Source organism: Antedon mediterranea, chromosome 4 (assembly GCF_964355755.1).
Source record: "Antedon mediterranea chromosome 4, ecAntMedi1.1, whole genome shotgun sequence".
NCBI lineage: Eukaryota > Metazoa > Echinodermata > Crinoidea > Comatulida > Antedonidae > Antedon > Antedon mediterranea.
This window is the reverse complement of record NC_092673.1, coordinates 23704826-23720293: the sequence shown is the minus strand read 5'-3', so window position 1 is coordinate 23720293 and position 15468 is coordinate 23704826. Positions and strand designations below refer to the sequence as shown.

At 31.9% G+C, this 15468-nt stretch overlaps 1 protein-coding gene across 3 annotated transcripts in view; it reads right to left on the bottom strand.

The window, feature by feature from the left end:
* The window catches only part of LOC140046969 (glycosaminoglycan xylosylkinase-like), a 53707-nt gene extending 45292 nt beyond the window's left edge, over nucleotides 1-8415 (bottom strand). For 2 of the 3 annotated variants that reach the window (XM_072091749.1, XM_072091751.1), the window contains exons 1-3: nucleotides 7922-8415; nucleotides 6260-6952; nucleotides 4308-4394 (exon numbers count right to left, since the gene is read on the bottom strand). In XM_072091749.1, coding sequence (XP_071947850.1) covers nucleotides 4308-4394; nucleotides 6260-6897 — 725 coding nt within the window. In that variant the 5' untranslated portion in view covers nucleotides 6898-6952; nucleotides 7922-8415. Of the gene's footprint in view, nucleotides 1-4307; nucleotides 4395-6259; nucleotides 6953-7793; nucleotides 7898-7921 lie in introns of those variants that run through there. The other variant, XM_072091750.1, reaches the window with a different exon arrangement.
* Nucleotides 8416-15468: the final 7053 nt, after the last annotated feature.

The following is a 15468-nucleotide window of genomic DNA, read 5'->3' as shown; positions in this document are numbered from 1 at the left end:
CACATGTGATTGGATTGGAAACATTAAGTCTAATTACTGTTATTATTAACAATCATGTTCAATTTGTAGAAGCAATTTATCACTGTCAAGTTGAATTTACTTCAAATGCAAGCATTGTTGACTTAACAGGCAAATCGTTTACATTTTTAATCTAATTGCGTTTACAAAATTTAGTTAAGTTTGTTGAAACAGTAAGAAATGTTATTATTTTGGTCCATTGGGGGAGAGATTTTATCAAGTGCAGGTAATTGCTAATCTGAAATCAAAATGAAGTTTGATTAAAACTAAACTATATTATCAGGTACAGGCAGATTAGGGCGCGTTCATACAACACGCTATTACACGCATATTCAACACTCCAACGAGAAGTGTGTTGAAACATCGAAGAGATTCTGTGTAATGAGATTTTAATTGCAAAAAGGCTACTTGGCTGAATCCAACAATTTTGTGGATTCCCGGTTGCTGTTGGCGTGTTCAAATTTAGGGTGTTGTATAAACACAGCCTTAGACTCAAGGTAAACTTTGACATCAAATATTCACTGACCTGATGAGAACAGCGCCACCAACCAACTCGCAAATGATTTTTGTCCGGTGAATCTTATGAATGAGAAATATGTGTACTCATATTTTTACTTTTAAACCAATAAATACTGTACACTGCCTTTGTGCTATACAAATGTATAGCTAAATGCTTAGAATTTAATACCATTTTTTATACAGAAAATACAGTTTAAATTCAATGCAAGTTCTTTATATTTTAGAAATTTCCTATTTCAATCACTCACCTCAAAATGATCATGACATTAACGATCCAACCCGAAAAAAAAATGAATGAAAAGTGAATTATGGCAAACAAATTGTAAACCTAATATAGTGTTTAAGGCCCCAGGCTTTAAAATCTAGACATGTACTCCAGATATTAATTCAATATGGAAAACCGATTCTAAAATAAAGTTTGGATCAATATAACACTAACAGTATATGATTGAAATTAAGTAATAGCTTTGATCTTTCCCTCCTGTTTAAACTATTTAACTATTGACAGTAATACAAAATAAATCATACCATATTATTTTTAACGAAAGAAAGATACACAAATATCTGTTGAAGGTGTGAATTACTATAGTAGACTACAACTTTACAAAGATACCAGGTGTAGTAGTACTCTAGTAGTACACTATCTAAACTTTTACCTAATTCTCAGTCATCTAACACAATAACACAGTAACAACTCCATTAATTTACAATACCAAGACATCACATAATTAACTTCATTAATATTGTATAATTTCACTTAAATAAGGTTTAAAGCATGAAACAGCAAAACACTAACCAACCAAGGACATAGTTCTATTGCACTAAGTGCTAAATTTCATACTGAAAGACTATACAATTGTGCTAATGATAACGCCTTTAGATTTCAGATCTATTGATGTAGGCTTAGAGACCGATAGCCAGATAATGAAGGAGTTGAGGGTCAAGTGTCCAGTTTTAAGTGTCCAGTTTTAAGTGTCCAGATACACCTTTATCGGCCAGTTCCACCTGCCGGGAATTGAATAACCGGCCATCATGTTACATGGTCGTAACGCATGAATTGTTAATAGATGGGACTTGAAGATGGATATTGATTTGGTTTTATTCTTTTTTTTTTATCTATGCACACTCCATTTGTCAGCCACAGGGTGAGAAATAGTATGTATGCCGCAAGAAGATATTGCACAGATATCAACTTGTGATGCGAGTTTGTTCAAAAGGGACATACATTTAATAGAAATCAATCACAACAAACATATTGACGGTAAGTAGAAAGATTCTAGTAATTCTTACAAACAGTGAATTTTTAGAATAAGTTTTTGTTTAATTAAATGCAAATGACAACAAATGAGATATTGAAATCTCTGCAATTAAGTTTAAATAAAAAGCGCTAGGAGCAGTAGCAAGTTTGCTTTATGTGTACACTATTGTATGAGACTTGCACGTTCATAGGCTAAGGAACTTACAGTATTGAATAATGTATTTCTTTGTCTACACTATCAAATTTTTATGCGACAACAAAATGTGATGTGCCCATATATGGACATGATGTTGTCATCATATTTGGGCACATCACACTTTTTTTGTCAAACTAGTTTGATGATAGTGTAGACAGAGCTTTAAAGATTGTGTTAAAATGTTGGTAAAATAATTTCTTTAAGCGGTTTATTCTTATTGGACCCATGCTTTAGCTTCTGCATCTTAGACTTATTACACCCTTTTTACACTGCAAAAAGTGCATTTAACAACTTGTAACAAGTTGTAACCAGGTTTGCATATAGTGAATACACAGCTCTAAAGGCTGAAAATGATCTGATCTTGTTGGCTGGCCAGTAATAATCATCCTGATACAATAATGTATTGTTAGAGGTTGTTATAGATTAACTTTTTTAATAATCAATATTGAAAATATGGAAGATGATGGCAACCACCTAAAAAAGCTACAGTATTTAGTCTATTTTGAGAAATCTGTCATTAACTTCACATTAACTGAAGACTTTTCAATTAATATATAATGATATAGGTATATTAATAAATATGTTTATCAATGCTCACAATCTTCGCCTATCTTTTGAGAATGATTGAAATGTTCACAACATTTGGGTTAATGTATATTTAATAGTGAGATTAGTAGATTGTAGGCCTAGTATAAAATTCACATAATACCGACAAAATACAATGTCTGTTCATTGCAGCAATGAATAAAGTACAGTACATATTTATTCTACTTCTCAAAATTAAAGAGAAAGAATTAATTTTTAAAACTAATTCATAAAAATCAACTTGGGTTTTAAAGGTTGCGAACTAGTCCATTATGGTACAGGGGTGTTCTAGGAACTTTTTACTTTCGTATCTTAGCCTTCCCTCTGGAGAGCATGGGTCATTTTCGGTTTATCCAGGTAAGCTAGGCACGAAATAGACTGTGAACACCAGTTGGGTATAAAATCATAATAAACTGCTTGGCGGCGCTAATTTCAATAAAGCTTATACTGTATACAGTACAATGTTGTATAATGTAAAGCTAATACTGTATTATTCCTGTCAAATTGGTTGCACTTAACAATAATACGATGGAACAGTAGATTAGATTTTGAGAGGAAGGAATGCCTAATATTAGGGTGTTTTTGTTTTCATTTTTAAAGCTTTGTAAAAAGACAATCATGATGCAATTTACAATCTAGAAACACTTTTATGAGATTGTCTTAATTACCATATAAAATGTTATAATATTAAAAACATAATTATTATTGATTTGGTAAATTTATATTACTATTTCCTCGAGCACTCTATTGTTGTGAAGCACTCCTAATGTTTTCTATTCAAAACGAAATGTACAATTTTCTTACTGATTAAATTCATCAACAGCAGCCTACAAGCAAACATGCAAAATGAAGAAAATAGAAATTGTAATAAACACGTTGGATGCAATTCAAAGGCAAATAAATTATTCAAATTTTGTAGAAAAAAAAATTCTATTCCAAATTTTTCAGAAATTGTTAATACTTGAATCAGATTGTGTAATTTGTTTTTCCGTATGTCTCTAAGTCAATACGAAGCTTTCGCAGGAGCATGTAAACGTTAACTATAACAGATGATCAAAATTCTACTCATTTGCATAACCGCGTACGTTAAGTCAACAGTTGTGCAACGTACTTGTTCTTTTCATTTTGACGGGAAGTGTAGAATAGAACACATTTTTAGGTGATAAAAAAAGATCGTTTCGATACACTTTGGCTAACGTTTTCATTGACGCCATTTTTCAGAAATAACGTTCTCGACGCACAGAACTAAAGTTTTTCGTAATTCTTGCGCAGATCGATTTATTTACAAAGTGGCCGGGGCTTGTGCGTTGCATGTTGGCAAATAGCGTTTGATTTTGCCAACCTTGGTGTTACTGACAACTTAACATGCAAGACATTAATTAATCTCCTTACGCATTTGGTAAAATATCAATAATGCCCCGACTTAAATTACCAAAGTCCAATGGTTACATTTACCAACAACCGCCTGTCGAGTAGAATTGACCATGGTTTCGGTAAAAATAACCACGCCAGCTAAAAAGGCTAATCCGAACATGCCTCTCAGTCTCAAGTGCATTGTATTTTTTTTAACATCACATTTACATTTTGGTAAAACCATAGTAACACTTACTGCGTGAAATTAGTTAGCGTCAAATTTACTGATGGCCTTGGGTAAAGAATACCTTGGTTAAATTTACCGGTCCATTGCGAACAAGGCTTAAGATCTGATCATTCATCAGTATCCAGACTTACCTGTCCAGGTGAAATGCTGCAATCTCACCATTATGCCTATCATAACCAGCCACAGGTGACCCTTCAATAACATGGTCTCGAGAAAATCTAGAAACAATATTAAATTTGTTTTGGTTAAATGAAAACTTTTTTCTTTTATTGTGTTTATTTCTTTTATTTGTATTCTAACATTCACAACATGTATTAAAAAATCAACCGATAATGAATCAATAAATTTCCTGTGGAAATGGGGACCGATTCCCACTCGAGAAAAACTAACCGATAATTATCTCATTCAAATCAGATATTATCCAATAAATGCGATAATTTTAAGGACAAATTTTTGCATTGTGATTGGCCGCTTGGTTACGGTAATGATTAATCATGCACATGTGATTATTCATTATTTAAATGGTTAAATATATTTTTCCCCTTAAAACATTTTTTTTTTTTTGGAATATCCCATTAATGTCACATAACAGTTATTCGTTTTGACCAAAAACTGAATCGAGAGAAAAAAAACATTTAAAGCAAAAAATACTTAAGTTGTCTGTCAGACAATTTGTTTTGGTTAAAATTAAATTTTCTTTTTTAAAGAAGTGCATAACTTTATTAAAACTGCAAAATGGCCTATTTAAAGTCTGATTTTATTAATCTTCAAATTTAATGTTTTTGGGAGACAATACATCTTTAAAAACTAACAGTTATAGCTGCAACAACTGTTATGTTAATTTAAAGCTTGTATTTCAATATTTCTTCTATTATTTCATCCTTCTTACAAGTTACAATGGTAAATATGCAAAACCTTTGAAAATTCTGTGCTTATCTTGGCCTAACATGAGCGCGCTAAATTAAAATGTGTTTTTGTTTTCCTAAATTGAACTGGTCTGATTTCAACGATTGAGGCTTGAGGCAATCAAGTTCTAGAGGTTATTCTCTAGTCTAAAAACAAACAATTTTAATTATAATTTAAAAAATTTTTGATTTAAATATTGACCCTTATCTAGTAGCACTGCATCTGAAAGTAAATTTTAATGGGACAGAAATTAGGGTAATTAGAATTTACATCAGATTCACAGTTTTATTTCTGTATTTGACCTTATTAATCTTGTTTAAATGTCAACATCATTTACACTAAATGACATCATAAAATTACAGTTTCAATTTAGGGCTAAGTACTCTTTCTTTCAGTCTAATGTTAATGTAAAACCATAGGTGACAAAAGCAGCAGACTTTATAATCTGTATTCCTCTTCAATTACACTGCAGAGCTAAACAAATGTTTCGTCTAAATAAATTGTCACTAACCATATCACAGCCGCTACAGTATTGGTTCGCACTCCCATGAAAAATCACTTATTTAACTGCTATAACACTCCTTCTAGCAATAAGCTATGTTTTACAGATGATTGTTGTTTATTATTAATACAGTTGAACCGCCTCCTTTGAGACACCCCTGCTTAAGGGCACCCCTACTAAGGGACCATTTATTGGGAAACAAACTTATCCCCTTAATACTACTGTATTATATAATGCTCTTTTTTTTTCAGTCATAAACTGGTCTCCCAGAGAGCCCAGTTATGATCAGTGGCTGTGAGTGACAGTAGCTGTTTGTGTACTATTAAACCGGGATAACTCCCTACTCCTCTCGAAAGATGTGCAGTACTAGGTTTTTAAAGTGCATATGTGTACACTGGACCTACAGTTTATTAGTATTATCTACAGTACCACCATAACCATGGAGCGAGTGAGCCTCGAACCCTGGCTAAGTAATTAGGTTCCACCGTCTTAACCGCCCGGTCACTCACTCATTATAGATTATTTTTATTATCTGTTTATTGATCTTCATCTCTTTTTGATCATGGTTTTTAAAACTTAAATAAATATTCTCAATCGAAAGCTTTTTGTTAATTTTGATTTGATTCAAATGGACTAACACATTCATCATACTGACTCTTGTTTAGATCTAGTTACCTTTTAGGCTTGAAAACCACAACTTGACCTCCGGCTAGATACAAGGTGACCTTCAGTTGAGTTCCTTTGTAACCTACATCTGCTTTTGTTATTGGTCTTGTTGCCATGGCGTGCAAGACATCTCCTAATTCAGGTGCATTTTCTGGTATTATATGTCTGCCCGATACCCATTTAGTAGCAATATCCCAAATCTTTTTAAAATCGGAATTACCCACTAACTTTTTCATAGACAAATCATCTTCAAGAATGTATTTTTTTTTCTCAGTACGCATAGGCTGTTTGAAAACCTTCGGTTGACTTTGAATACTATCATTATGGCTATTTAATTCGGGACTAAATGATTTTGTTTGCTTTCGTTCTTTTGAGTTTGCATTCAAGAAGATTTCATCGACTCTTCGTTTATAAACACCTTCGGCTTCTGGAATAATTCTACTTCCCTTACTAGCTGAATTTGACTTTCCTATATTTAACGTCCGTTTACTTGCAACTAATTTTAGAATGTTCCAAATAGTGTTTTTCTGTGATGTATTGGAAGAGGAGTTCATGTTGCTTGACGGGAAAATAACAACAATTACAAGAAACCATGCTATTATCAAAGTCACCGTCCATAAAACTAACTTTTTCTTCTTTAGACGCATTTCACTTGTCTGCAAAACAAATCCTCCTTTAAGATATTCAAAATTCACTCAACATCTGTAAAGAATAAAAGTAGAATTGCTTTGCAGTGTTATTATGACAAATGATTTTTATGAGTTGGATGGCGAGAATATTTTATGAGTTGAAAGATGTATTGCTTTACAGTATCACCAGATAGCCATTTTGGTGACAAAAAATGTTGTCCTTTTCGGCAAATTGGCTCTGTAGGCTGGGCTTCAAGAGAGCACACGTACTGTACCTATAAAAGCACAGTGAATCATGTGGCAATATAAACATAGAAAGCATTTTCAAATAGGCCCCTAATGTTCTAATTTATATGCAAATCTTTGTGTATTACATTACACACAGGGCAGGGGATAATGTTTGTCACAAATAGCATGCTTGACACAGTCATGGTGGGAAGGATTTGGGTGGGAAGGATTTGGGAGTAAACGTTATAAAAAATAACGTGTACATATGTTATTTGTTACGCGCCATGGCGTTTGCTCCAGAACCCTTCTCAGCATGCACGATTCTTTTGTGAACTCAAAACTATTTGTGATAAACCTTATTATAAATAAAATAATGGTTTTGCTTCTTGGCCTAGGGCTAGGCTATATAATTACATGCATTGAATTGTGCAACAATCAAATTAACGGCTTCTTGGGCCTGGCCTAGCTAGGCTATACAATCTATAGTAATTAGTATATTATATATAATTAAATGCATTGCGCAAAAACCAAATGAACAGCTTCTTTGCATTAATATCTCAACTCAGTCAAACAAGCATATTGCAGCGTAATTTCTCTGCGCTAGGCCCTCATAAATGAAGGTAGAATGATACACGAAAACCTAATGGAACATACAGGCTCCCATTCAGTTTCCCCTGCCAACTCACGTCATGAATACAGTAAACACTGAAAACAGCTAGGCCTAGCTTATTAAGAGGAATAATGCAATACTTTCAGCAGTTACGAACTATCAATTGAAATTTTAAAAACCATACATGCTAAAGGACATGCTTACTGCTATATAAAACTGAATAATAATTGCATTAAAAGATAAATATTGAAGCTTGTTCTTCGTTCTGAGCCGGCCACGTACAAATTTTCACTTTTGACATTTCAAGTTCAGCAGCCAGCAGCCAGCAGAGCGTATAATTATTTTCTAAGTCACTGTTTACTTCCGGGGTCAACTCGGTGAAACTTAATTTGTTGAAAGTTTTGATCCAATGAATAAATTTAGAATCTTCTTTCTCATTGGCCAATGTTCAGAAATACGGAATAATTGTATATCATGGAACTAAACTACAGTACCGTTTGTTTGTTTTTATTTTGCTTGTTATTTTTTGTTTTTTTCAAATTCACACTAGATTAGTCTCTTAAGACTCCTTTTGACTTAAAATGACAACTGTGTGTAACCTGCATTTAATTTGACTTTTCTTATAAATCTTTTTAAGTAGGAATTTTCGTATGGTGAACACCACAACAATGTCAAACAAACGATATGCTATTTCTAAATTACCGGTATCTATACATGCTATGCGCTAAACGGTAAAACTATTATTAAAGAGTGACACTTCATAGGCCTAATATAGAAGTCTGGACATTCGGGGACAAATTAATATTTAAATAGAACAATTTCATGAAATACAGTAATAAAACAATATTCTGGTTAGAGTTATGTGTACACTAAAATTGATTAATGAACTGTAGATACAGATTTAACGCGTGATTAACTCTGCACCGAATTAATAAACGTTCTACTGTAGGTACATCAGATTGAACACGTACAGATTGAACAGGTACCGTACAGATTGAACACGTACCGTACAGATTGAACACGTACAGATTGAACAGGTACCGTACAGATTGAACACGTACAGATTGAACAGGTACCGTACAGATTGAACACGTACAGATTGAACACGTACCGTACAGATTGAACACGTACAGATTGAACAGGTACCGTACAGATTGAACACGTACAGATTGAACACGTACCGTACAGATTGAACACGTACAGATTGAACATGTACCGTACAGATTGAACATGTACCGTACAGATTGAACATGTACCACACGTACCGTACAGATTTTAAAAATGCAAACACACACAAAAAAAGACACTGGAATCAGATCATCTCAAGATTTCCATCATTTTGTTATGGAGCCTGGGTGATATATTCGATACATTTAACTCGTCAACAACATATTAAACGTTTAATAATGCTTACGAAATGTAGATAAGAGTTGACGCGTTTAATCAGGGAAGAGTGTATTTCACTCTAAATTCGATATTAAACGTTTATGATACTTACCTAAATGTGCCACTGAAATGGATAGATTCGTCGGTACGTTTTAATCGTCAACAAAATAGTGAATGATTAAAACTGAGTTTAAGCCGTGAATTTATAACTACAAAAAAATTCCAAAACACGTTTATTATATATGACTGTTATGATATGTATTATCATAATAATGAAAATAATAGTCATAACAATACGAAAAGAACAGGTGTTTAAAATTAATTAATAATTAACTAACTATTATTATTTATATTTTTTATAATAACACATAACATGTTAATGAATATCAAGATATTTGATTAACAATTGCCAAGTTTTACTTTAAGTTTACAATCATCATAATTTTCCCAAACGGAGATACATCTACTGTATGGAAAACCTTTGAGACCAACAACGTTTTCCATAGATAGGGGTGTCTTCTGCCCAGGGGTTGGCTGTAGCGTTAACACATTATATTATCTTCGTTAGTTCATTCAATTTAATTCATCTTTTAATGGTCTAATTTATATAAAAATAAAAATCAGAAAATCATCATGTTTAAAACATTTTTAAAAAAGTACAGACAATATTTAAAAGTTATAAAAATAATATATATATAATAATATATACGTTGAGTCTGGAAAAGAAGTAAAAACTACAGTTTGGTCTCTACAGGCTTGTTTCGTGAGTCGTGCAACTCACTCATCAGGAGACTATATATTTTAGCTCTACTTTACCGTATTGAGCACTTTCTAGACGGTTACATTGAACCGAACATTTATTTATATAATAATATACATATAATAATATACAATAAAAATTGGCAACATTTATAAAAGTATAAAAATACATTGAATAGGTGACCGCTAAATAGGGGTGTTTAAAAAGAGTGGTTCAACTATAATTTTTTTTTACAATCTTGATCAAAATCACTGTATTTGGTTAGTATCTTTTTTTTTAACTTTAACTGTTTTTTTTGGTTTTTTTATTTTATTATATAAGACATTACAAGGGAAAACATAATAAAATTAAATTAAAATCAAACAAAAACAACATATCTATCTCCTTATAAATTAAATAAAGGTTTATATAAAATATTTTAATCTCTACCAATTTCATATTTGATTTATAAATGTTTCTAATTGAATCAATTTTGTATAAAAAATATAGTCCATATAATTGTGATGGTAAGTTATTATAAATAAGTTGTTTCAGTTAATTTGTATTCGATATCAACACGGAAACAGCCGCGTTTGGTTCTTTTTTTTAGACGTTGAAGATAACTTGTATTTTATTGTTTTAATCCGCATGTATTAACAGTATAATCCTAACCAGTTTTATTAGGGTTATAATACAAAAGCTCTGCACTATGCCCGCTTTAATAACAATACTGTACTGCTTGGATATTTTTTATGCCTGAATATTTCTAATTCTAAAATAAATAGTAAATGAATAAATATTTGACATTAACATCAAGACTTATATAGCGTACATTTGTATGATAAACTCATAATCATCATCATCATTCTGTTAGTAACAATTATTTAATTGTTTTTTAAACTGATTATAGTCATCAAAATTATTAATATTTCCCGTCAAATTTTCAGATTAACTCCTTTCACAAAGATGCACAAACTTTTGAACCTTCAGTTTTAATACATCTTATATCTGAGAAAGGCTTGAGTGACGTGAACCTAGTGTGCGGTTTTAGTTTACACGTCGTTTAACGTTAACTAGAATTGTCACAGTCACCCCTTATATCGATAATAATCTAATGCATCTTCACTTGAATAACAATTCAAAACACTGGTACAGAAGCTTAGATATTACGTCAAGGAATTTATTTTTGTTTACATTTACACTTCAGGTTCTGAGTTTTATAAATATTATGTAAAGGTTGTTGGAAAACATGTATATCTAAGCTTTTAAGACACTCTAAATTGAGGAAAACCAAATAGAAACGTTTACTGCATTTTCAAGTCCAACACGTTTGTATAGTATTGTACAAAATGGTATATGTATGAAATAAAAGATGTACAGTATCTCCCAAAAAATATAAACAATACATTAACGTTGATAGGTCATTTTGCAATTTTGATAAAGTTATTCATTTTCCTAGGAGAAAAAAAACTAAAAAGGGTACTGATTTTACTTACGGTAGGCCAAAAGCTACCACAACCATTAAAGGCGGCAACAATAATAATAATAATAATAATAATTTTATTTACAAAAACTACATTTACTTGGTTTGTAAATAGATCGAAGATGCCGTGTGACATAGTAACTTGGTTTATATGATTTTTTCTAAAAACCAACAGAGGATCATGTCTACTGGTTTGTTTTTGTTAAAAATGAAAATCGATATATTGGTGAGGTCACACAACCTAATTAAAATCTCGAGTTATCTGTATCTTTAATGTTGGCAGAAATAATAAACAATGCGCACTCTGTCGCTGTCTGCAAATGCTTGCCTATGCTTTCTGAGCGTTTCATTATTCACGCTGCTGCTGTAGCCAGCTACGTCTCATGAGGACTACTCATTCAGAAGCTAAAGTAAGCAGCAGTTATAGTATCTAAGGCCGACAGTTTTGCGAATTTGTAAACTCGAATATAATTAATTTGTAGATCCCAGCTGCTGGACCCAAAAAACGTCTGGGAAAAGAGAGTCTATGAGAGCTCACGGTTGAACTATTTTGAATTCTCGCCCTTTGATTGGTTAACGCGAATACACAGACTGGGAAAAATTGTGTCTCGTTGTCTCTAGAGGGTATTCAGTTGCATACCAACATTTTGAGGTCACACACACACAGCACATTAAAGTTCAAAATTGACCATTTTTAAATGGGCATGTAAATCATAATTAAAGAACTATCTTTGATTTTTATGTATTTTTGCGAATAAAGGACATCTTTTTAATAATTAATCATAAATATATCTGAAGAAAGAACAATGATTAATTTTAAAATGTCGAGCAGCGTTTTTTTGTAAGAAATATTTCTTGTTTAAATAGTTAATATAACATAATGGATACAGAATTTCAATCACAACCATCATGTCTGAAACTAGCATCTATTGAAGTCTAACAAAAAGACAGAATGGTTAATGTTTATCATTTCCCGTTGTAAAGTGGAATTGTGAGAATAAAATATCGATGATACACAACACAAATCCTTTGAAAGTATAATTTCATTCTACGAAAACTTTTAAAGAAAAATAAAATAAAAATGTATTTTAAAATTGTAAATTGCAGATAATTTAAAAGTAAAATTTCCTGAAATATGTATTTAAAAGTCAATTACTACGCTCACTAAACAAGGCCATATACATGGCTGCAGTCGCGTGCTCAACCAACCGACTGACATAGTGAGCTGTAGAGTCGCGTTGCACGCACGCGACTAATAATACATTTTAAGCTAAATCGTCGGTGACGTCAGAATGGGGGAAAATAAAAACAAAATAAGCGAGAATCTATTGAGTGCTACTGAGTGATCTGGGTGATTGATTATTTTCTTACGTTTGTATTTGTATTTCAACTTAAAGATGTATTGTCCCCAAAAAACATGAAAAATGAAGATTAATAAAATCAGACTTTAAATAGACCATTTTGTATTTTTAACAAAGTTAATCAGTTCTGTAAGATAAGATAAGATAAGATAACTTTTATTGATCCTCAAAAAGGAAATTCATTGCTCGTCATAATAACAAGAAAACACAATAAAAACAAATATAGCATAAAACCATTCATATAAAAACATCAAAAAATACCAGATAAAATTATCTTCTTGACTTTCTGTTCTGTACTGGATGATACCGGAGGGAATAAAGGATTTGGCATATCGATTTGTTTTCACACTGAGGAGCCTCAATCTAGCACTTGGATTAAGTTGGTCTATGATCACATTGTGGAGAGGATGAGAGGCATCCGACTCAATGCATTCAAAATCTTTCTGGAGGTGTTCTAGGTACACATCGGTAATGGAAGGCAGTTCCAGACCAATCATTTTACCAGTCCGACGGATGAAAGTTTCAAGGCGTCCTTTATTCCCTCCGGTAACATTACCAGCCCAACAGGAGAGGCAGTACGTCCAAACACTACATATAACGGAACTATAGAACGAAAGTATAGTAGGTGTATTTTAAATTGTGTAACACAGTAATACAAATTAATTAAATTTTTTATATATTCTGTATATTTTATATTCATTTTTAACTTGTATTAAGTTGTATGTTACAGGGATTGCGGACACAAATGTGTTATGGCGCTCTGTTGCTGTCGCAATCCCTGGACCGCTTGTTGTCGAATAAAGAAATAAAAAAAAAAAAAAAAAAAAAAAAGTAACATCAAATCACAGGAGTTAAATTTATATAAAGTTCTCATACAATACATTCTGGGATTAAATTTTTTGCTGATGAAGTCTATATGGTCTCCCCAACTCAGTTTATCATTGAAAACAATACCTAGATACTTGTACTGGTCAACAATTTCAATTTCTTTACCTTTGATAGTGATTGGTTGAAAATTAAATTTATGTTTAGTCCTAAAATCAATGATCATCTCCTTTGTTTTAGATGCATTTATTTGGAGATAATTATCGTCACAAAATTTAACAAATCTTTGTATTTCGCTACAATAATGTTCATCATTGTTTGAAACTATGAGACCAATAGTGCAAGTGTCATCAGCGAATTTAACAACGGGGCAAAGCTCATCATTTAAAGATCTGTAATCGGGCGTATACAAGAGATATAATTTAGGTGCGTTGACAGTACCCTGAGGTCAGAGGTTACGATTTCTGACTTAACACCATTAATATTAACAAATTGTTTTCTATCACAAATGAAATTTAAAACTAAACGAACAATCGGACGGGGAAACTCCATATTCAACATTTTGTCTGCTAGGATATGAGGTTGTATGGTATTAAACGCAGACTGAAAATCAAAATACATAACACGTGCCGAGTAGCCTTTCTTTACATTATCTAGATGTGAATACAATTTATGTAATTTAAAATATATCGCATCACTGGTACTACGGAGTGATCGGTAAGCAAATTGCAACGGGTCTAACACTTTTTCATCATAAGGTTTCATAATTTTTTAAATAATACGTTCCAATATTTTCATCGCGACAGACGTGAGTGCGACGGGTCTCAAATCATTCATGCTGTTAATCTTAGGTTTCTTAGGTACCGGTATAATGCATGAAAGTTTCCAAATATCCGGGAACGCATGATAAGAAAGACACATATTGAAAATAAATGTAAATATACCATCAAGGTGAAGTAAAAATAATGTTTTGACTTATAAAATGACAAAATAAACGGCTAACTCCAACCAAAAACCCATTGGCAGGAAGCCAATTTGACTATATTTTCTTTAAATTACAGTTTTTTCAGTTAAAAAAACCTTTTTTCCGATCCAATTTTGGGTGAAAGTGAATAACTATGATGTGAAATTAAAATGGCATATTCAAGAAAAAAAATTCATGGGACAATACATCTTTAATACTTTGAAGTTAGATAATTTTAAAACAGATTATCTAAATTCAACCAACTTCTATGCTCATAACTATGAGTTTTTTAGACACATTATTTAGTGGTGGTATTGCTTATTTTTAATCAAGCTAATCAGTTTGTGGTGAAGCCACGGATCTATTAAAAGCATTCAAATGTCAAAATAATGTGAGGCTTCCTTACGCCCTAATGAGAAGAATGTTTCTTCGGAAGTTATAAGCCAAACAATGTTTCTTCGGAAGTTATGCAAGGAATTTAAATTAAGAAATAGGCCTAGCATTAGTATTTATGGTTTCGATGCAACATTAGAAGTATTCAACCAAAAACAGAGTTGAAACCAGCATGCAAAATGATAATTTACAAAAGCAATTATATAATAGTTTATATAACTGTAAATATAAGGAATCAAAAATCAAGAAGACCCTTTTAAAAATTAAAAATAACATTCAGAAGTGTCCGAGTATGGAGTGCCAGGAATGTATTACAAATTAATGCCATCAAAAAAATACGTACAGTACATGTATTGGACAAACGTTGACCTATGCATAAACCTTTATAATCAAAATATAAAATTTCTTAACAATATATTTGTTGTCAAGAAAAGGTATTATTCTGTTTTTTTCTCACATGACTGATGATTTGATATAAGCAGTGGTTATTATTTTAGTTAAGAAAGATATCTCCATCATGTTACTAACTGCATTTTTATTAACGACTATTTATAGGGCGGAATGATGAAATTTCTTGCTACGAGTGATTTGGAATTGAGA